At 42.1% G+C, this 22,807-nt stretch overlaps 1 protein-coding gene across 10 annotated transcripts in view; it reads right to left on the bottom strand.

The window, feature by feature from the left end:
- The window catches only part of TJP1 (tight junction protein 1), a 312,644-nt gene extending 297,440 nt beyond the window's left edge, over positions 1–15,204 (bottom strand). For 3 of the 10 annotated variants that reach the window (XM_075575842.1, XM_075575843.1, XM_075575855.1), the window contains exons 1-2: positions 14,725–15,202; positions 10,377–10,530 (exon numbers count right to left, since the gene is read on the bottom strand). In XM_075575842.1, the coding sequence (XP_075431957.1) occupies positions 10,377–10,530; positions 14,725–15,148 (578 nt within the window). In that variant the 5' untranslated portion in view covers positions 15,149–15,202. Of the gene's footprint in view, positions 1–10,376; positions 10,531–14,724 lie in introns of all 10 variants that reach the window. The other 7 variants (XM_075575841.1, XM_075575844.1, XM_075575856.1 and 4 more) reach the window with 4 other exon arrangements.
- Between the last annotated feature and the right edge of the window lie 7,603 nt (positions 15,205–22,807).

The following is a 22,807-nucleotide window of genomic DNA, read 5'->3' as shown; positions in this document are numbered from 1 at the left end:
TATTTTTAAAATTCCCTGTACTGTATTCTTTGTGAAGCTCTGAGTACACTTTAGGCGCTATATAAATAAAGACATACAATACAATACATCTCCTTCCGCGGGTGCTATACCTTTTCCAGGCGCTAACGATCCCCCTGCTGAAAGATGATAGCCTCTCGCTACAGTCTACAATAACGAAGTTTATCTGGAATAAAAAGGCCCAAGAATTAAAAAAGACATCTTGAGGAGGCCGACCTCAGGAGGAGGGTTGGGGGTGACTTGCTTGCTCGCCTATTACGAAGCGGCCCATTTGACACAGATTCTGCAGTGGCACGCAGATCCGACTCTCCGGAGATGGGTGACACAGGAGAGAGAGTGCTGCGCACCCATAGAACTGCGGAACCTAATTTGGTTACCCAGAACAAGCCGGTCCAGAATTCGGACACCGCTGCAGGCCATATTGAGTTCCTTGAAGATTTGGGAGGCTACCAAATTCAGATGTTCTCTAACAACACCAAACTCCTTGATGACCCCCATTTGGGGTAACCCAGATTTCGCTCCAGGCTTGGATAGCTCTAATTTTTCAAAATGGATTCAGTCAGGGTATCTCCGACTAAAAGATCTGGAGGGTAGAAAATATGTCAAAACATTTGACCATATCAAAGAGGAAAAAAAATATTCCTAACGCAGAATTCTTTAGATACCTCCAGATCAGGGCATTCTATAACAAAGCCCCTATTCGGCCTCGGAGAACAAATTTTGAGCAGCTGTGTTCAAGAGGAACGGACACGAGGGGACTAACCTCTAGAATGTACAAGGCAGTGATCTGCCCCGAGACAGAGGACGAACCCAGACTTAGCTATATGAGACAGTGGGAAGCAGATTTAGGGGAGACATTAGAGGACGAGGACTGGGATAGGATCCTGCAGGCAGCAGCTAAAAGCTCTATCTGTACCACGTTAAAGGAGAACGCATATAAAGTCCTGATGTGCTGGTACTACACCCCAATAAAACTATCTAAATTTGTCAGAGGCTATTCTCCGCTCTGCCCCAAGCAGTGCGGAGAAAGAGCAGACTTGCGCCACATGCTGTGGTCTTGCACGAAGGTGGCTCCGATTTGGGTAGAAATTAGAGAGTGGCTGCAACGGCTGCTTGGTGTGGAGATCCCCCTGGACTCGTGGCTGTTCTTACTGGGCAGGCGGGTCCGGGGGCTCTCGAACGCAACTCATAAATTAATTACACATTTTGCAACTGCCGCCAGATGCAAGATCGCAGCATTATGGAAGCAACCAGATATCCCAATTGTACCCAAAATCAGGAATAGAATTTGGTTTGTTTGCCGGATGGAACAGTTGCAGGTTTGGTTAGCGACACCGGCTCAAATTTTCTAAAAGTCTGGTCGCCATGGCTGGCTAAGACAGACATCCCCGGGGTTGACAGTGCCACAATTTTGCAATGATAGTCAAACATGCGTCCTCCGGTGACCGAACGGATCCATGACCATATAGAGACAGAAGGACTGAGAGGTAGGCAGGAGCCCTAAGACGTGGGGATACCCCGAGCGGGTGAGATAAAGATTATCATCTCAGTAGAAAAGGATCAGACGCCTGGAAGGCGGGAAAAGTGAGCGGCTGCCCTCCTTCCATCAACAAGGTCGCCCCTTCCACACACCCCCCTCCCCCCTCCCCTGCTACCCTTTGGTCACGTCTCCCAGTCTGCCTTGTGCGTCCTGTTTGTCAGTTTCATTGGGTTGGGTAGAAAAATGGGTGGTCATACTAAAGCCAATGGGTTGTGTTACCATGTATGTACTGTTTCGCCTAATAAAATCAAAGTTATAAAAAAAAATGACCGCCGCGATCAGGGGTTCCGCGAGGACTCACCCGGCATCTGCAGCTCTCTCCGTATCACCTTCAGGCGACGGTGTGTGTATTTTGTTTAAATAGGGCTCTTGTTGTCTGTTTTCTCCCCTATGGATTTTGACACCCAAAGACTACATCTCCCAGCATGCTCGCTCCCTGACAGAGCCTCGTGATGTGTTATTAAAGTTTGCCAAAAAAAAAAAGATTTTTTGAACGCGATCCCGGTTATAACGCGGTCACATTATGTGGACCCCGAGTACCGCGTTATAACGGGGTTCAGCTGTAATAGGCTTCATGTCACGTCATGTTACTCCCATTCTGACCCTAATATAGGGTTTGAAAAGGAGTGAGTACCAAGAACAGATGATTAAAAAGTCCATAAAATAAAGCAACCCATGGCTGACTGGCTGGCCCCTGTAGGCTTATATTTTAAAAAGTTGCTACAAGTTTATTTTATTAATTTTTATAATCTATTATTGGAATTCTTACCATAGACAAAACCTTAGAAGATTAAGGAAAAGAAGGGCACTCCTATTACAGCACTCCAAGTTAAAGTGTAATGGTGTATTCATTAAAATGTAACCTTTAATAATTTCAATGATATTAAAATATATTTGGACTGTCTTAACTAACAATAACAAAAAGACAGATAAAAGCTACTCCATATGAGAGTGCTAATGCACAATAACACTTAGTGGACAAATGCCAAGGGTATACCTGGGTAGAGGCCACTTTACCCATATGGTTCTATATATGGCAGAATTGGTTAGATTTGTTGGTCTGTCTTAGGCTGCCTATATGAGTGGTTATGAGAAATGCATGCTCCTGGCCTAACGAGTGTAATTCCCAAAGCTCAGCGTAAAAGCTATGCCGTATAATGTTGAGCATATGAGGCCAGCCAATTACCACTCTAGAAATACCAAATTGCACTCGTAGGAAAGTATCTACTGCGTAAGTATATAAAAGCTCTTAGTGTGATAAGAGTAACTATAAGAACATGTAGGTATATAGCTTCACCTAACTGGTCAAATGTTAGAATATACATTCCGAAGCCCGCCACATATACCCTTTGTTCAGCGCGAGTACTAGGTAGTTAAATGGTTAATAGGTAGAAAACATAAATTATGTTGATAGCACCAGTTCTATTAGCTGTGTGTGTATAATAGTAGTATTATCGCTAATATATAACTATTAGCGATAATTCTACTATATATATATATATATATATATATATATATATATATATATTAAGTGATACTATGTCGCACCAGGAGTGTGTGACGTGTATCTCATTCACACACACCTAATCAGGCTGGTATTCTACCGCTCTTCAAGCCCCGTTTCAGGATATAGATTGGAGTAATGCGTTATCATTAACGTGATTTAGGTTAACCTCCAGTCTAATGGAGCTTATAGCAATAAATCCTTATGTATCTGTATCATTGGCTGTAACATAAACATAGCACCAGTTAACCTCAAAGACAAGGAAAGAACGTACTGGAAAGTGACTCGGCAATACATTTCTATCTGTTTCCAGGATATGAATTTAAACCTTGGAGATCTAGTGCACGCTAAAGAGGTGATATCAATTATGTGACACAACCAAGAACTGTTAAGAAGTTCTTTTCTTACAAGCAGTTCCACAGACTTCAAAGAGATTGCTTTCTGTGAATTCCCACTCAGCAGACCTTAAAAGTATATGAGAGCGAACAACCCTTTACATCTCTCCTGCTACAGCCCTTAGAGGTCCCTAATGTAATTTGTTGATATCCTGTTCTTGAAAAAAGGAAATGTGTTTCCAGGGGGAAGCTGTGATTTCCTTGACAGGTATCTTACACTGAGAACCATCAAATCTCACTGGCAGAGGCCTTTCCAAGGCCCTGGTACAAGTAAATGGCGGAATTTAACACTTTCGATGCCAGAAGGACTAGCAACGTAGAAATGGCTGGATCCACAAAGCTCAAGTAGATCAAGACTCATAGCGTGACGTTACCAAAAACCAAAAACGGACGTTATGTTCCTTGAGTTAGCATGGTATCCTTAAACCTAATAATGTAAAAACAATGTCATTTGCATAGGATTCATTTCACATTATTATAGCATAAGGTTGCATTTTCTTCCACTAAAGTGACGTTATGCCAGTCTCTGTGGTACTGCAGACCCAGAAATAGGACTTTTGCTGCAGTGGAGAGAAAGATGAAGAGATGGAAATATTATGATGAATTCCTGTTATAGTTAACCCTTTCCCCTTTACAATAGAAAACAGGGTTTAACGTTATGTTATTGTCCTTTGAAGATGTTTCTCTCTCAGTCTTAATGTGATTTTAGGCTAAGGTCAGGGGTGGCCAACTCCAGTCCTCAAAGGGTCACCAACATACCAGGTATTAGGGATATCCCTGCTTCAGCAAAGGTGGCTCAATCGGTGGCTCAGTCAAAGAGCACAAAGAGTACTGAGGACTGGAGTTGGCCACTCCTGGGCTAGAGTAACATCATGTTAAGTGACTTAATGGAGCTTTGTGCATGTGGAACCAAGAAGCACTAAAGTAAAAGCTTTTCCATCTCAAGATGCAATAAAGTGAAAGAATGTATTCACACATATCTACATATTTTAATGAAGGTATTTTGCAAGGTATGGTTAAGTGCCATATAGAGGGATGCAGCAATCTATTCTACCCATTTAAGGTAATATGTATGTATAGCGTATCATTTTAATCAAGTGCTGCTGTATACAGGAACTTTGCACCAATTTTTTGTCCCATCTGTGTTTAATCTTTTTTCTGGTGCCCCATTGATATTCTGGGAAGGACACTAGAATCATCAAACACATAGTCCTTGTGCCATTCTCCGAACAACACAGCCATGTGTAGCATGGCAGTGGGAGATCGCAATCAACCCTCTCTGCAATCATACCACGAGAGGAACACTTCCTCTTGCATTCTTGGTTTTAGGGGATGGGCAAGGACCACGAGAATCCTACACAAGTGATCAGATGACCCTGGACCTGGAATATCATAGGGATTTTGGCACCACAGAGATTCCAGAACTGTAAATTTTAAGGACTAATACTGTAGTAATAGGACTTTCAGTTCCATAAAAGTTGCACACATAGGATGTATCAAGTTCTGCGTCAGTTTGCATTATTTATTCACCCTTTTGCCAACATAAATCAGCCTTAAATTTTGGTCTTTGCCGCTACCAGTTCTTTTTGGCAAGCTGTGCTTCTGCTTTTCTTCTAATTGTTTTTGATTCACTGAGCATGCGCCCTGGATGCACGCTGTGCTTGAGATCACCTGATGTACCTTCAATCTCCTGCTCCCTGCTAATGGTGCAGTGAGTCTACGTTTGAGCAAAGCTACGCGGTGCCCAGCTGTTTCTACCGGCGGTTCCAGTCATCACGACGTCGCTTTGACCATCTCATAGCAGACGCAGACGGAGCCTTAGCCGGAGCTGACCTGGGAAATCTGACTGCCCATGGAAGAGGATTACATTGCTCACTCTGCTTTCTTCTAACAGCTTGGAATACAGACGCGGAGCCGACACTGCTCTTGTCGACCTCCTCCTCCCCTTGGTGCATTTCATTCAAGCGGTTAACCGTGAGTACAATATATGCAATGTGATGGTGCTATGAGGATTGACCAGTTGCCCTTGAACTTTACTACAATACTTACGGTATCATTCAACAGGGGATGTGAGGAGTGGTAACACTTACAAGTGTTTTTGATATTATCTATTTTATCTCTAAGAAGGATCTCCAGCTACAAAATATACATCAACATATGTTGTTTCATTGAGCTCCGATCTTTGAGGGCAGATTACAGTCCTGAAACATACCTCCCCCCAGAGCTCACTCCTCCTTCACCTTTTTAACTTGGGAGGTAATTTCATTTGCTGCAGGAACAAGACCTATAATGGTTCTTCCCCTCTTACAGAGGTAAAAGGAAGTGTTCACAGTGTAGTGTAGTGTAGGACCTGCATTCATTTTGTTATACCTTGACGTTGGTATGCAGGCTTATGACGCTTTGGCCAAAGGTATAACCAAATAACCAATTATTTAATATTATTATTATTATTGAAGTATTTTACTTTATACTTTTCATCATATATGTTTTGTCAATGGGATGTAGCATTGGGCACCCCCTGTCTCTTGTTGTCTAAAACATACTCTAACATAAATCCGCCAACTGTGAGAAGGCCTGATTTTTCCTGACAACCAAGTTGTGCCAAGAACACTTACATTTCATGCAGATACAAGCAGAATATGACGACAGAAAATAAAAATACCACTTGTGAGCACATTCACGTCTCAGACAGGTCAGCAACCTTACCTCTTAGTGATACAGTGCTTCCACTGCCCCCAGTGATTCTGGGTATTGACATGCAAATGCACACTCAGTGTGTAACTTTTTGCTTCTTGTCCATTTTAACATGGACCCCTGTAAGCTTATGCCTGCTGTATTACACAGCTTTTCACAAAAGCCTGGTTTACAGAAGTGCACAGCCAGTAAACCAAGTCACAGACAGCTGTTTTGACCTTTTGGATCTTATCAGCGTCATGTTGGTCATACTGGCTTTGCAATGTGAAGCTGGAAGTGGCTACAACCAGACCCAAAATACGTTATGGTGGGAAAAAGAGGAAGATAGAACAAACCTTTTTGTTTTGCATTGAAACATCACACCTGGAGATCGGTTTCCTCCCAAAGGGCAGCTTCTTTGTATCTAATCTCTGTTGCTGGTAATACTGTGTGTCTATCTTTGTTCTTTGTAAAGTAAATTAAGTGATCACAAGTCAAACAGATAAACAATTATCTGATCATCACGAATTCAGGGCTTTTCAAGAAAAGGAAAACATACCGTATTTCTTCGATTGCAAGACGCCATCGAATGTAAGACGCACCATTGATTTGGCAGTTACAATCGAGGGAAATTACTTTTTCACTAACCATGTTTCAGGAAATGTCCCATGTCAGCAGAGGAAGAAGCGGGCGGCGGCGGCAGCAGGAGACGTCCCACGTCTGCAGATGGTTCAAGATGGACAGCGGGCGCGTGTGCGGCGGCAGGACATGTCTTAGGTCTGCAGGTGAATGAACATAAGAAGACAGCCGACGGGGTGGCAGGAAATCATAATAGCAGGAGAGCTGAGTAGAGCGGCACAGGGGAACGGCTTGAGAGGTGCACTCTGTAACCAGAAGTCAGACACCGGTCAACTTCCGGTGTTACAGTGTGCACCTCCAAAGCCATTCCCCCTATGCCGCTCTGCTCCTGCTCAGCTCTCCTGCTATTATGATCTCCTGCTTCTGTCGCCACCGCACGCACGCCGTCTTTTTATCTTCATTCACCTGCAGACTTGGGACCTGACCTGCCGCCATCGCACTCCCACCCACTGTCCATCATCAACCATCTGCAGACGTGGGACCTCTCCTGCCACCGCCGCCTGCTTCATTCTCCGCTGACATGGGACCTCTCCTGAAACATGGTAAATGAAAAGAGGGGGTTAGTACTGTAGACACTTTAAAAAAAGATATATTTTTTAATACATCGATTCTAAGACATGTGAAAATCGGAAAAAAGGTGCGTCTTAGAATCGAGGAAATAGGGTAGTCATGTTTCACAGTAAACAAAAAAAGTTAAAAAAAAGTTTCACAGTAAGGGTGAATGGATCTTTTCTAAAACAAATTACAAGAATGCTGATAAGTTCTTGATTTTTTTAAAAACAGTAATACTGCTGACTTTTATACAATAAAGTAGTGGCATTCTGTACCATTATCAAACGCTCTCCCCCTCTCTATCCTTCATTTTCCCAAACAAATATTTAGAAGGCTAACAGAATACAAAATAAGATCTGCAGCTGCCGTCTTAACCAGGCTCTGCTTCTGCCTCATTAAATGTGGATAATGTAGCTTTACAAGCTAAATTAGAGAACTAAGAAGTAAGGCAGAGCATGTAATCAGTGAGTTTTAGGCATCCCAGGGATCGAGTTTAATTCAAAAGTGGGGGAAAAATTGTTGCTAATTTGTGATTAGAGTACTTTACATGATGCTTTAGACCGTCTCTAAGGGATGTAACAGAACAGTAAATCAGAGGTTACAGTTTTCAGCTATCATCCTGCTTCAGGAGAATACCCAGCAGGATTTTTCAAATGCCAAAATATAAGTATTGACTAAGTAGTGAGAGTGACTACTGCTTAATTACTTAGCAGTGAAGCAATAGTTATTCATCAAGACTTCTAACCCCCAATACAGGAGTGAGATGGTAAAGAAGTGCATGAATGTCCCAATACTAGCTGCAAGGAGTATTAGTGGACAGTCTATTTTAATGAGCAGTGACGCGCCTGCTTTGCTGAAGACAATGCCCAGGTGAGTGTTCACATTTCTTGCACAGGTTCACAGACCTGCTTGTTTTATCCCACTGTCACACATGTCAAACAATGGGTTAGCCGAAGACACGGATCATAGGCAGTAACTGGGGGGAGCGTCACTTCCAGCTTTATTCCAACGTGGATTCTCTAGTCTAGGAGCTTTTTCCTGCTGCATTAAATAACGTAGATTCCTAAGCCCGGGACAAGGAAGATGCAGAATCAGTGGACCCACTCAAAGACAGCTGTTTTATCCTTGGCCAAGAGCCAGTCGCCAAAAGGGGTCCACTGATACAGTACGTTGTCCCAGGCTTAGCTGTAGAAGTTGTGTAATGCAGCTGGCAAAATCTCTAGGGAATCTATGTGAAAAGATAGGAAGCTAAAAGTGACACTCCTACTGGGAGAACTCATTTGTTCTTTGAGGATATGAAACAAGAATATGTGCAGCCAATATAGATTCTCAAGAGTGTGTCTACATGTCTTCCACAGGTCCCCAAACCTGCTTCATTCACCTCATTGGCGCACGTTACACAGTGGTTAAACTGCAGACAAGGACTTGGGGGATTGGCGTGCAAAATTTGTTGACCCTTTAACCGCCGTGTAGCATGCGACAATCGGGTGAACAAAGCAGAATTGGGGACCTGTGCAATACATTCAGACTATTCTACCTGTATATTGACTACACAAATTCTTCATACAAAGCCCCACAGTTTCCAGTTACGATTTGCGTAGCTTATCTGTTCTGTTGCGCAGATACAATGTTCCCTGATGACTACTCCCAGCTGTTTAATTTCCACGCACATCCTTACTCCCAATGTGAAGGATTGAGATGTATTAGCATTTTGTAGGTTGCAGTTAGATCAAGATCGAAGGAAAAGCCCTAAGGGCCTGATTTGCACAAATAGCGGCAATAAGTACAACTAATGAGCTCTACGTTGTCTCCGCAACTTGACAGCAAAGTGAAATTTGTAATGTGTTGCTTGGCTTCGGGAAGCAAAGGGATACAAACATAACCTTTGCTATGGATCAAGGGCAGGAAACCGCATTTTTGCCGGTAAATTGACACTGGTTCAGGTATTTGGTATATGTGACACTTCATGTATCAAGCTATTTTGTAAAATTATTTTATAGTGCGTGCATCATTTGGAAGTGTTTATATGGAGCAAAGGGGACAGGTTTAATAACACAAGTATTACAATTGAATGTATGAGGTCAACAATATTAGGTTTGTCTGTTGCGCCTGGGTAGGAAACCTAGTGCCAATTACTCCTCCAATTCTCAATCAGGTATGGTAGCTTTAAAGGTTGAGGTTATGTTATTCAGCATAGAACTGTATACATAAATTCTAGCTTCCACCACATTGTTTTTCCCATCAACCAAATCTCTCATGTCCCCATACTCTTAACATCCATCTGTTAACAATTCACCTTCTAATATTTTGCCTTAAATATACAATTTGTGTTCACTGTTTGGAGCTTTAACTTTGCCTGTTGTTTCCCAGAATCCTTTCTGTCTCTTTGGTATGCTTAGGAGCTGCGAGCCAAACTGATTTACTCTGTAGTAGCTACATAGCACTTCAGAGCCTTAGGCCGCACTTGTAGTTCTTGCTACGGCAACGGTACGCTGCGGTTGCTGAAAAAAATAAAATTGAATTGACTTCCAGCGATCGCTACCAAGCCGTTGCTCCATCGCGCCGCTCCTACTATAAGCGCACGCGACGTATTCAATACATTTGTTTTGATATGACGTTGCGCCGCCGTCACTATAAGCGCGGCCTAAGAATGCCCTCAATACACAGATAGAAGTCGTTTCATTAACCACTACATTGCTAAGAGGAATGTGCAATGTGTTTCAAACCAATTAATTGCAGGGACCTCCAGCATCCATTCCAGATGCCTACAATAGCATACAGTATGGGTTAACCCAGGAGTGCTCAACTCCAGTCCGCAAGCCCACCCAACAGGTCAGGTTTTCAGGATATCCCAACTTCTGCACAGGTGGTCAATAAGAGCCTCCTGATTGAGCCACCTGTCCTGAAGCAGGGACATCCTAAAAAACCTGACCTGTTCGAGGGGCTTGAGGACTGGAGTTGAGCACCCCTGGGTTAAACAACATCCTATTGCACTCCACAGCTACCATAACTACATAGGTACATAGAAAACAGCTGTCACAATGACATGATTAACCTGTATTCCTCGAACAATTCTTGCATCTGCGCCTCTCCGTAAGGGCTTCCTTCCATGTCATTGCTCTCGTTTTCTTCATGGGTCTGCAGCTCGGAGGCAGGCCTCGTCCTCTTCTCCCGTGCCAGGCAGTCTGGAAAACCTTTGTGCATCTGGTCTGGGGAACAATAAGGGTGGTTCTCTAATATCTGAAATGCATCTGGAGCTTTTGTGCTTTCTGAGGGTATGCCTACGCTAAAGACAGTGCGTTGTGCTGATTGCTTTGTGTTCAGCTGCTTGAGCCGTACAGGGGAAGAAAAAAAAAACGTCTTATGAAATCATTGTGACACCAGGGTAAATTAATGTCAGATTGAATATGAATATCCAAGCCAGAGATGTGATTAGACAAAGTGAAACGATTTACATGAAAGATATTTTTCATTTGAAGGCCTTCTAGTACGACATTACAGTATTTCGGGAAGAGGACAACCACAGAGCAAGTGGCGATGTGACGGGCCTGATTCTGAGCCTTATTTTGCAGCCAAGAGCTGCTTGGCAAGCAGGTACATAGTTATCTGGCAACTGCTATGGTTTTCCATGAAGGATGTAAAATGGGACGGACACATAAAATTGTACTACAAAGCTTACAACAGCAGATATTAAGAGATTATTATACCCTTCATTTTGGAGTGATCTTCAGTGCTTTAAGGTAACTCGCCTATCTAAACCAGTGTCCTCACTGGAAAAGGCAATTGAGCTCAATAAGAAAGTCGGTGATTAAGGAATGCATCTCCCTTTTTATGACTCCCTATTCTCTTTCACTGGAACGATTATTCTTTTTACCTCTCTCTTTCAAAGTTTGTCCATAGTGTCTATTATTGCTCATTATGGGGCATTTACAATTCCCAATGTTGTATGTTAAAACGTGTGGCACTTTATTTAGTAACCTTAGTTTCCCTCTCTTCCTATTAATTGACTGATTTGTTTCTCTAGATTTGTAAAAAAATAAATAAATAAACGGCTTTAACATATCTAGGATTGGGCAGCATACCAAGAACTTCTCATATAATATATTTGTTGACTGCTGTGTCATAGTGGCGTCTTGTGTCACATGGGCCCTTGTATGCAATAGCCCTGTGTGATGATTTAGGTGCTGATACTGTAAGCTGGTATTTCAATATCAGTCTGTTTCCAGAGGTTATCCAAGTCGGTCGGTGCACACACTTGATGCTTGGATTGCCACAAACACTATTAGCTTGAAGAAGCACGACCAGACTCGGGTAAATGCCTCTTTGTTTTTCTCTTTTACAACTGTGCCTCATAGTTGCCAACCTTTAAAATACTAATGGGTGTCTGGAGGGGGTGGAGATGCAGAGGTATGAGTCGAACAATTGCTTTGTATAGCACTATACATTTTACTGCAAAACCTATTCAATAGCAGAAAGACCATCAATGTGCTATGGACTGCAAATTGAGGGAATAGATAACATGCTCGTAATAAACCACTGCTTCTCTGGCTGGTACTCTAGATGAAGAGACCCGTGAGCTTTTGTAAGCTTTGTACAGCACATCCCCCAAAACCAATATGACTCCTAGAACTAAAACTATGTTCTTTCTGCATTAAATGGGCAATAGAGGAATAGTAGCAAGCCAAGGGACTGGCTGAATTCTATCTGCTCATTCGTCTTCATCTTGTGCTAATATCTTGCTTGTCGCATGTTATTTCTATGGTTACTAAATGTGGATTGCAAGGCGTAGTGGTCTTTGATAGCCTTAAGTTACTGCACTACTTCATTTTGTATCTATGGAGACCAGATGAATGAGTCATCTCTTCTGTCATATATAGCACAGCATAGTATTAAGTTAATGTTTTCATAATGAATATTTCTTGAATGCAATATGATATTTTTTGAATTATACATGGAAATTGCAAATACTTTTAAAATGGAACAAATTTGTTGTCACTAATCACTGAGACATAATTATTTTCAGATCCATATGTGTTATCAGCTATATTTTATATTTAAGCTGCTAATACCTTTATAATCATCTTTATTCTCATCTCCTATTTCTTTTCGGAGCATCAGTGTCTCATTGGCTTCAACAGTCTCACTAACTAAAAAGAAGCACATTTCCATCTAAATACCACTTTCTTAGTCCAGAACCACCAAATCTCACTGATTTCTGTCTTTGGAAATTGGCATCTCTGCTGATTTCAGAAGTACAGATGCAGGCTTCATTGACCCACCTGATGCATATTTAAAAATGTCTTGAGGGGTATTTTCCTGATATTTATGCTTGCATTTGTGTGTGTTAATGTAACCTGGTAACAAACATTATACCTTTATGATGTAGTGCAGAATTCAAGTAACTGTACTCATCCTGGAAAAGTGTAGGGTTCAAAATAAGGGTTGTTTTCTAATGTATGTAAGTAAAGGTTTATCGTGTTGGTTTAATAAAACCAATAACATGCAGTAGCCCTATACACTGATTTTCACCATTCTGTGCTGTACTATTCTGCTACTTTGCAGATATAGTTACATATTTACTAAGAAAAGGCTTTTCAATAAGATCTTCTGGTACCTGCAGACACTATATGGCCTATTCAGCTGAATGACTGTATTCTTTCGAGTGTCATTTAGGAAGTACAGTACCCCATATGTTCTTGAAAAATTCTGTGCCTCTCTGAAATCAAAAGGAGTGGAACTTTATTTCAACAAAGTTCTGGATCCAGAATGAACAAAATCGTTAATTCTTTACTAAGCAATAGTTGACATCCAATGACCCAACCAGTACCAAATGGACTTTGGCATAATTGTGCCCCCATTATGCCCTGCTCTTTGTTGTGATTAGGGTTCTGGACCAGCCTGTGTATATTATAGGTGAATATGGGTGCCAATGTTTAAAATAAAAATGAATACCTGTTGCTACAACTGAATATGTAGTGATTTTTTTCCCTCGTGAACTGTGTTTCTTTAGGTTTTTACATATATAAAGTACATGGTAACCTAGCATATTATTTGTGAATAAAGTAAACAATCTTTACACAACTTTAATGCAGCAGTGCCACCTGTCTGTTAACTACAAATCTGCTATTGCAGTTAGTTCTTGCCCATTTACAAAAGGTTTCTTATTGGTGGATTGGACCTCTGAATGATCTCTGGTCTAAAGTTTTTGAGGCTGTCTCAGAAGCTTTGTGACCACCAGTTGAGTTTAGGTTACAGTTTTTCTTATTGGTGGATTGGACCTGACTGATCTCTAGTCCAGGGGTGTTCAACACTAGTCCTCAACCCCCCCTCCCTCCCACAACAGGTCAGGTTTTCAGGATATCCCTGTTTCAGCACAGGTGGTGCAATCAGTCCCTGCTTCAACACAGGTGGCTCAGAGGCTGTCTTCAACTGAGCCTCTGATTGAACCCTCTGTGCTGAAGCTGGGATATTCTGAAAGCCTGACCTGTTGGGGGGCTTGAGGACTGGAGTTGAGCACCCCTTCTCTAGTCTACTGTTTTGGGGGCTGTATCTCAGAAGCTTGGTGACCACCAGTTGAGATTACAGCTTTTCAGGTGCTACAAGAAACTGTTTAATTAGCAACAAAACTATGATGCCAGGTAAGTGTCACTGCAGATTATTCATTATTTTGGCACTCACAGGTTTTGTGCAATTAGAATTCTTACAACTAATCGATCAATAATGAACAGGAAAAATGAAAAGACGCTTTCAGCTCTTTCCCAGCAGAAAGCAAAGGCCTCAAGAGAAAAATATTATTGTGTGGATAACGGAGGGGGAAGGGGGGGGGGGCAGAATACTATAAGGATTAACTGCTTTATTGTCAAAGACCTTGAACACAACTCTGACATAAAGCTTTAGACATGCTTAAATGTTTCTGTTATTATTTATTTCTTGTAGTCCTTTAATGTTTTGCTTTTATTTTGTTAAATCTTTGTCTGTCCTCCATTTTCTTTGTCTTTAGGCCCAGGCTGCATGAGGCTACACAGAAAGTATTCAGCATATTGACTGTGATGTACCGGTATATGGCAGTATAAATAAAGGAGGGACCTTTATATTGATTAGCTTCATAATTAGTGAATAAAGAAATAATCTGTTCTAGGACATTAAAAACAATGAAGGTTACTACTAGTCCTGCTACATTATAATATATTCAATATTACATATGGAAAGCTCATTTTGAAAAGGTCATGTACAATGCTATTTGCACTGACCAGCGCAATTATAATTAGAAACTGCAAACCCAATTTTTGATCAGTGAAGCCAGTGATATTTATTTTCTTGGAAACTAATGTAAGACAAATATTACTTGAAATCTACAGCATGTAATGTGTAATCTACGCAACATCTGCAATTCCTGCTCTTACCTTTACAATCAGGGAGAAATCCTGCAAGTAAGTGGGGTGACAGTTCTTCCAAAACTGAACAAAAAGCACAGAAAGCCTTTGGACCTTTCACTGCAAGTTTATCCAGAAAGAATTCTGCTCTCTTCTTATTGCTTTCATGAGACAAAACCTCCTTGTATTCCTCCAGAGAGAACACTTTTTCGTGGACAAGATACGACAGGACTTTATTCACGTCCAGCTCACCCAGTATCTTCTCCCTGTGATTGTTAAGAATGACCGAGGGCCATTTCTTCTGATCTTCCTTTTCCCTTTTCACTGGCCTAGCCAGGTTCCAAAACCAAGACTTGGCTGTCCTGCCCAACATCTTGAGTCTGTAGTGAAAAATATAGATGTCCAAAGCTGCATCTTCTAAGCAGCCCTCCTCACGATGTAATATGCACATCATGTGAACAGAAGGAACGCAAATGCATTCTTCAGTTGTAATTAATTAAATTCTTCTGCAACAATGAAGGCCTTCCCAGGCTGGAAAGCGCGCCGGTGTACTGCATGTAGCTCCCTAAGAGGATTACTTTACACTAATAAGCCCCTTACAACTGCTAACGTCTTCTGAACCACAAGACAGGGACGCTATCTGTGGGATGCCTGTTAACAAGTAATTGCTATGCTTTTGAATGAGAAGAAAAGAGCTTTGTGTATTTTGACTTATTGTATTAAACAGTCAACATGTGTAATGTAATATATAATGTGTAATGTAATATATAATGTAAAATAAATCTAATCTGAATTGGCTGAATACAAGTTTAATAGGAGCATAGAGTTGCAGGGTAATAACTGTAACAGTGAAAGAGTAATGCCCTCATTTACTGAATGGAGATAAGCCTTGTGCTCCTCATTACCGATATATGGGAATGAGCCATAGTTGGTTTAATAGAATCCAGTGTTCTGTAGAGTGACAGAGAGAAGCACATGGGGGCATTGCAATGATGTTGCAGTCTTTCTCATAGCTTCACAGGTCATTCCCGGGATGGCTGGTGGCATTCCTTCCTTCTGGTACCAAGGCAATGAACCTCAGAAGAGTGGCAGAAGGGCAGAGTTCAACAAAAGGTCAAAATCACCTCTGTTATTTGACCAACATGGAATTCTAATTTAATTTCTAAGAAGGTATTCAATTTCTTCTTTAATGTGCCTACAAGATCTGCCATCACTATCTCCTCGTGCAGTTAATTTGATGCAGTCATATTACTGTAGCACAGACGTGATATGAAAAATCAAAGATGTGGCAGGACTCACTGTTCCCCGTCATACCTCAGAGTGTCAGAAGATTCAATGGTAATGTTACAGCAGAATACTACAATATGCTTGGGCATACTTAATTAAAAATGTAAAAAAAAAAACACAGAACAGTAAAGGCGGCTGTCATGGGAGACCAGGACTGTTCTACGGGATCTAGCACCAGACAGGACACTAAAGTCAAATAAAAGTATTTTTATTCTGGTGACAGCCAGCAGACCCAACACAAAGTCACAAGAGAGCTATACTCACAGTCCTTGGCTATACCAGGGAATCCTAGACATTCTAGGTGCCCAGCACCACCAAAATGCCTTTCCCGGTATCTTGTACAGGCTTAGAGCCAGTAGGTATCGCTGGCTGCAATTCCTTGAGCAGCAAATGCTGTAGCAGAACTCACAGCCTCGCTTTCAGGTCGCTCCGGCACAACCTCGGCGAAGCTCGCTTAGTCGATCCGTACGTCAGGGTCAGCAACCACACTGATACTGAAATCGGCTGCAACTCTTATAGCTGTCCCGTACCCATAGCCAAACATGGAGAACTGGCCAGTGACCAATCATCACACGGATGCTATGTAATGAGCCAATCACTAGACGAGGGCTCGTCTTTGCTGTCCAATCAGGACAGGGGGTGTGACTGAGAGGCTGAGCAAGGAGGGCGGTAATTACAAACCAGAAAATGGGAACAGTGCCTACCTTCTGTTCCCAATACCGGCTCGCTATCACTGGGTGAGATCGGCGCCTCTCTGTCTGGGCAGACAATAGTCCTGCTTATTGGACCAACGGGGCTGGGAAGAGAACTGCCCATCCCCACCCTCCATTGTCCACAACCTCTTTGTGGGACCCTCTCAAAGCGGATCCCTGGGCATGCAGGCTGAGTAAGTGGGTTATCAGCCCAACATGGTCAGGGAACCCAAAACACAAGAGACATTCACTACAATAGTTTCACTGATAATCAAGTTACAAACAGTTTACATAGACAAATTTGGCCTGATAAGCCACGATAGGATCAATATACAGGGCTGCCCTGTATATCCATTCAGACGATGTCGCAATGACTCGGCTTGACCTTTATTAGAAGAGCCACATTTCCTATCGTCACAACGGCTTCATCTGTATAAAGAAAAAGAAAATAAGTTATATATACTTTTTTTCTAATCCACTACTGACACCCCATTTTATTTCCCCTTAATTTTTAGGGCCTAATGCAGGGGTGGGCATCTCCAGTCCTCAAGGGCCACAAAAAGGTCAGGTTTTCAGGATATCTCTGCTTCAGCACAGGTGGCTCAATCAGTGGCTGAGTCGAAGACTGAGCCACCTGTGCTGAAGCAGGGATATCCTGAAAACCAGACCTGTTGGTGGCCCTTGAGGAGTTGCTGGAGTTGCCCACCCCTGGTCTAATGCAATAAATCCCTAAAGATGTTGACTGAATGGGGGTTATCAGCCTATCGCACTGCGATCGGTTGCTTTGGCCTATATTGAATTACGTCCTTAATGTCTCCACAGTAACCAATCTTTACCTAATCTCTTTTTAAAGTTTTGTTTCCCTAATGATGGCAGCAGAATAAGTTCAATAAGTTTAAAGAGACTGTGGGAAAGAACAATAATTTCCAGGTAACATTTAAATAAAATTGACCCTAAGAAACTAGAAAGGGGCTCATTTACACACAAGCAAATAAGTGAAGTTAAGAGGCTTGAATCTTCGTAAGGACGCCAATTATATTGGTAAATTGTTTAAAAAAACCAACAATTTTTAGTTTGCCGCAGTGCTTCTAATTTGAGCTAGAAAGCCCACTTCTCCATCGACCCTCTGACTTGGACACTTGATTGACTAGCATTCCCTGTTTGAGAGGCCCTGAAAGGGGGATGAGAAGGTTGTAACAGAGCAGCTGTAACATCAGAAGGCCTTTCCAGTGACGAAAGGGTTAAGATATTTCTGCCCACTTTCTCACTTGCTTGGGGACCAGAAAGCAATTGAAATTGAAACACAATTTATATATATAACCCTTGAAAGCCATGGATTAGTCATGAGCATTTTACAAACGCAACAAATAACAATCAAGCAATTCATTAAAAATGATTACGTTCTAACAAAAAAAACCCTGAAACATAAATAATGGAATAAGAATAATAATACTCATGACTGATAGCGTATACATGTTACAATTTACGGTGTATAAAATGTTTAAATTGAATGTATAAACTTCTAAGTGTACCACACACCCCCTTTCTTTTATTTTCTGTAACCCTTACTCCCCTTTATGTCAATGAAACATTAATAACATTCCTGATAAAAAATAAATAAAAACACAATATAGTCAATAGCACATGTTCCGTTACAGTCAATTGTTCCCAGCTAATTACTGTTTGCTAAAATGTGACACAAATATACATTCTTACAACTAGTTGCCCTGTCAAATTCGTTTTCATTGTGCTATAAATCTTAGTAATGGTTCTGTTTAATGAAACAGGATTAACATTAGAGATTATTGCAATCCTAGTCTTAGTTATTCTGCCATTAGTAATCAGTCAGCAGGGATAATACATATGTTATTTCACCTCTCAGTTGACAGATGTCAGTGCTAGCACACATCTGCACTTTTTTTTAAACCAAAAAGTCCATCTGGTCAAAAATGTAGCCTTTTATTATGGGGTAAATTTTATATATGAGGATTTTAAGACAAACCCAGCTCGAATGAGCGCTTAGGAGTATATAGAATTTACCCCTATGTGTACTGTATGAGCAGTGGCATGTACTTTAACTGCAATATTGAAGTTATCACTTAAGGTTCTATACTGTAGGTTATTCACATGTAAGAGTGAAATTATGATCCAATTACTTAAAATGTTATTTATATTAATATTTCCATTTGCTATATGCTTTACTGTGGAGGGCTTTTGTCACTTTTTTTACCCACCATAACTTAACAAAGTGTGGTGAAACCTATCCCTGCTTCATTTTATTTATAAAATATTTTACCAGGAAGTAATACATTGAGAGTTACCTCTCGTTTTCAAGTATGTCCTGGGCACAGAGTTAAGACAAATAATACATGGTTACAAATACAGTTACATAAATGAACAGGGTATACATTATATACAAGACATTGCATGCACAGTTAAAGAAAATATATATTATGGGCGTATGAAACAGTTACAGACCAGATTTGGCAAAGCTAGTATAACTAACCCCACTGAGGAGACCCATTAAGGTCGAAACGGCTGTCTGTGGGTGGGTTTACTGGCTATGCATCTTAACCCAGACTGTGCTCAAAGCTGTGACCATGCAGCAAGCTTAAGCTTATAGGGGACCATGTTAAATGGTTTTGAAGCAAAAGGTGGCACTGTGTGCGCATTTGCATTTCATTTCCCAGAATCCCTTGCTGCAGTGGAAGCGCTGTGTGCTGGGTGATAATGATGAAAGGCGGGGTTGCAGACCTGAATACGACATGCAAATGAGCATGCAGTAATATTTCCATTTGCTATATATATATTTTTTTTATACTATGTGTTAAGGCGGCTTTCTTATTATGCTTAGCACATAGAGCACTGTATTATCATCATTGACTTTATGCACGGACCAGCATATTAAAGATTTAAGGGTCAGATCTAGAGGTCCGTTAACGCCACGTTACCTACAGTACATTAGTCACAGACAGGTTTTTTTTCTCTCTGAGGTTAACGCAAACCCACAAAGCTAATTATATGCAGGAACAACGGCCGTTGTACATCTTACTGTCTATATAAAGGTTCTGCGGACCAATAAGAAAAAGTGAAGTCTCCCATTGTGAAAGTAATTTCTCACTAAGAAGGGAGAAAAGGCAGCGGGCACTGCTGGGCAAAAAAGTGGAAGGCTGGACTGCGCTGGGAAATAAATATATTTATTTAGCCATATGCAAAAAGGGATAAAAGGGAATAGCCCCCAGAGTACCTCTAAGGCCTCGTTCAGGTTGCAGGCTTCTGAGGGAGTGCGTGCTGCCATGCGAGCTGCCGTGGGACACAATGTATTCAAATTGAATACTGGTTGTCAGGGTAGCAGCTGCACTGTCTCCGAAGTACAGAGTTGACGCTGGCTACAGTTTCAATAAACAAAAAATTCTTTTTTTGAAGCTGCAGCAGCGTCACTGGGACCTCGGCAGCCAATGAAATCATTCTTGAGAATGATTTCATGACTGCAACTTGGATCCCTAACCTCAGGTCTGTAGCCCCGCCCCCTCCTCAACTCCTGAAAACGTCTGCTGGGAGGATGAACACACATCGCCCAGCAGACTGCCGCCCTCCCTCCCGAACACCCTCCCTCCAACTCCTGCCTCTGGCACCCTGAACGAGGCCTAAAGCAGTTCGCCCCTATGGGGCTTTGTCAAAGAGTAGTTACACTCGGTACACACCATACTATATAGCGAGCCTAGCCGGAAGTGACGTCACCGCACGTGTGGAACCCCCGCAATGATCAGTTGAGGGAATCCCACACAGGGGCGCACAGACTAACCACCCAGATCAGGACCCTGCTTATTCAACAAGAACACACATGAATATTATGAACACATGCAAAGCATGTAAATCAACATTAGTACAAAATGTGGTTCCACTTTTTTGCCCAGCAGTGCCCGCTGCCTTTTCTCCCTTCTTAGTGAGAAATTCCTTTCACGGTTACCACGTAGAGCGAGGAGCACGCACATCCGGATTCAGATGCAGTTCTCGTGACTCAGGAAAAGAACACGCCAGATGCAGTAAGTGGATTTTGCCTTCCTTCACTCATGGAGCGTCCCCAGGAGGATCAGTCTTAAGTGCGGTTGCTCTCTTGAAGGGGTCCGGAGCCGGTCGATAGACACCCCCCCGGTCAGCCCTCTCCTGCTACTACCACTAGGCTGTCCCCCTCACTAGGGGTTAAGTCATTGGACTTTTTTCTGCTTCGTTCATCATTTCATTATTGTGTCATTGTTCCGGATATATACTGGCAATATTGAGACTGTTTGCATATTGTGGGTATACTTAAACCCTGTAGCACACGTCATTGGGGTGTTTATTCACCTCCTTCCTTCTCAAGTCACCCATTGTGGCTTCCTATTGGCCTTCGTTACGCTGGACCTTTAAACACATCAGATTGTGATGTCGGTATCTCATGGAGATGGGGGTACTGTAGAGGGAGAGGGGGATTGGCCCGGTATTAAAGGGGTTGCACCCCATATGGCCACCCCCTGACCTCACCAGGGAGGCAAGGGGTTAACTGGACTGCGGTCCAGGAATGTGGTTTTTACCTTGCTGCAACATGAAAATGTGTGTTCCCCTGTTCTAGTGTACTATCACCATGTAAGTGTCTGCACCACACACACACTGGGATCCATCCGGGAGGACAAGGGTTTATATTTAGGAAGTGATTATAACCCTTTGATTAATTTTCCCGCCTTTTCAGGCACCATTTTGCAGAGTCCCATAGGTCGCCATTGGAGCTCCATTCACTTCAATGGCGGATCTAGCGGTTTTGGACCAGTTTCCCTCGAAGACCAGCAGGTGGCGTCCGAGAGGAGGAGCGGCGGTTTCCCATTGTAAGTCAATGGGCCCAATGGAGATTCCTCGATGGCGATCTCCAGGAATAGGTTGGCAGCCGACCAAACCGCAAAACCGCAACAGCGGATACTATGTCTGAAAAAGAGTTTGATCACTATTAGTCCAAGTTCAACGACAAGTGGCGTGGGAATCTTAGGTTCTAGGGCACCCAGGAATAAAATTATTTTTGCCCCTAGTCCCTAGGCCTCCGCACACTTGACCACCACCGGGTCCAAGAATCCAGGACCCCCAGAAAGGGTCGCGCTGGCCAAGCGGGTCGCGCCATAGGCTTCCATGGCAGCGAGAGGAGCAGCGCGAGAAAACGGCTAAGTCCAAAACCCTGAAAAGTATAAGCCCATTGTCACGGTAGCTTATGACAAGATATAATGAACACCAAATATCTGGGTTGAACTGAACGAGGCTTAGATATAATAAAATATAATTTATTCCTTAAATAAGGTGAACACAGCAATATAGTACAATTAACAAACAAGAAGGTAACACTTACTTAGGGTTGGGGAATGGAGAAGTATCAGCTAGAAATTCTCCAGCAATCCGGTGACATTCAAGATGGTATCAGAAGAAGAACCCAAAACTGTAGGGTTGACAGTTTATATACCTGTGTAACCCTATTCTTAACATTGAATACAGACTATTGGTGAACAATTAACTGTATCCAATCCCTAACGTGGAGACACAGATTAACCCATGCGCTCCAGCTAATTAGCCCATGTGTACTGGGACTCTATGGGTAGCCCCATAATTAAATCAGGGGCGACGACCAGTCTATCAAATGAAGTATCTGCATTGTTTGTAGGTGTAGACATAACACTTACATACCACTCCAGTTTGATGATTCTCCACCCTCAGGTAACAATTAGAGTGGCAGTCTGTTGATTAGTACTTAGTGTAAACAATCAGGCAGTTAACTTTTGATCACGGTGCTTAGGTTCAATCAGCCGGCTGCCCTTCATGACCTATTAACCTAGCAGATGGAGTCTGCATTTTCAGATCAGATCCAAAATACCACATATATACTTTAATATCTACAAATATTAATAAGTTCCATTCTGGTGGGCTCAGTGGGTCGAAATTTGCAAGTTCTTAATGCTTACAGTGACTCCACATATTGGCCAAATATCAACTCTCTGTGACCTCCAGAACTGGAGATACAGAAATGCACTTTAAAACATCTTTAAAATACAGGATTATAATGAAACATGGCAACAGGGGAACATACATTTTTCATGACATGACAAGGTGTAAACCAC

Source organism: Ascaphus truei, chromosome 18 (assembly GCF_040206685.1).
Source record: "Ascaphus truei isolate aAscTru1 chromosome 18, aAscTru1.hap1, whole genome shotgun sequence".
Classification (NCBI taxonomy): Eukaryota; Metazoa; Chordata; class Amphibia; order Anura; family Ascaphidae; genus Ascaphus; species Ascaphus truei.
The sequence above is the reverse complement of the archived record's forward strand: the minus strand, read 5'-3'. Positions and strand labels throughout refer to the sequence as shown.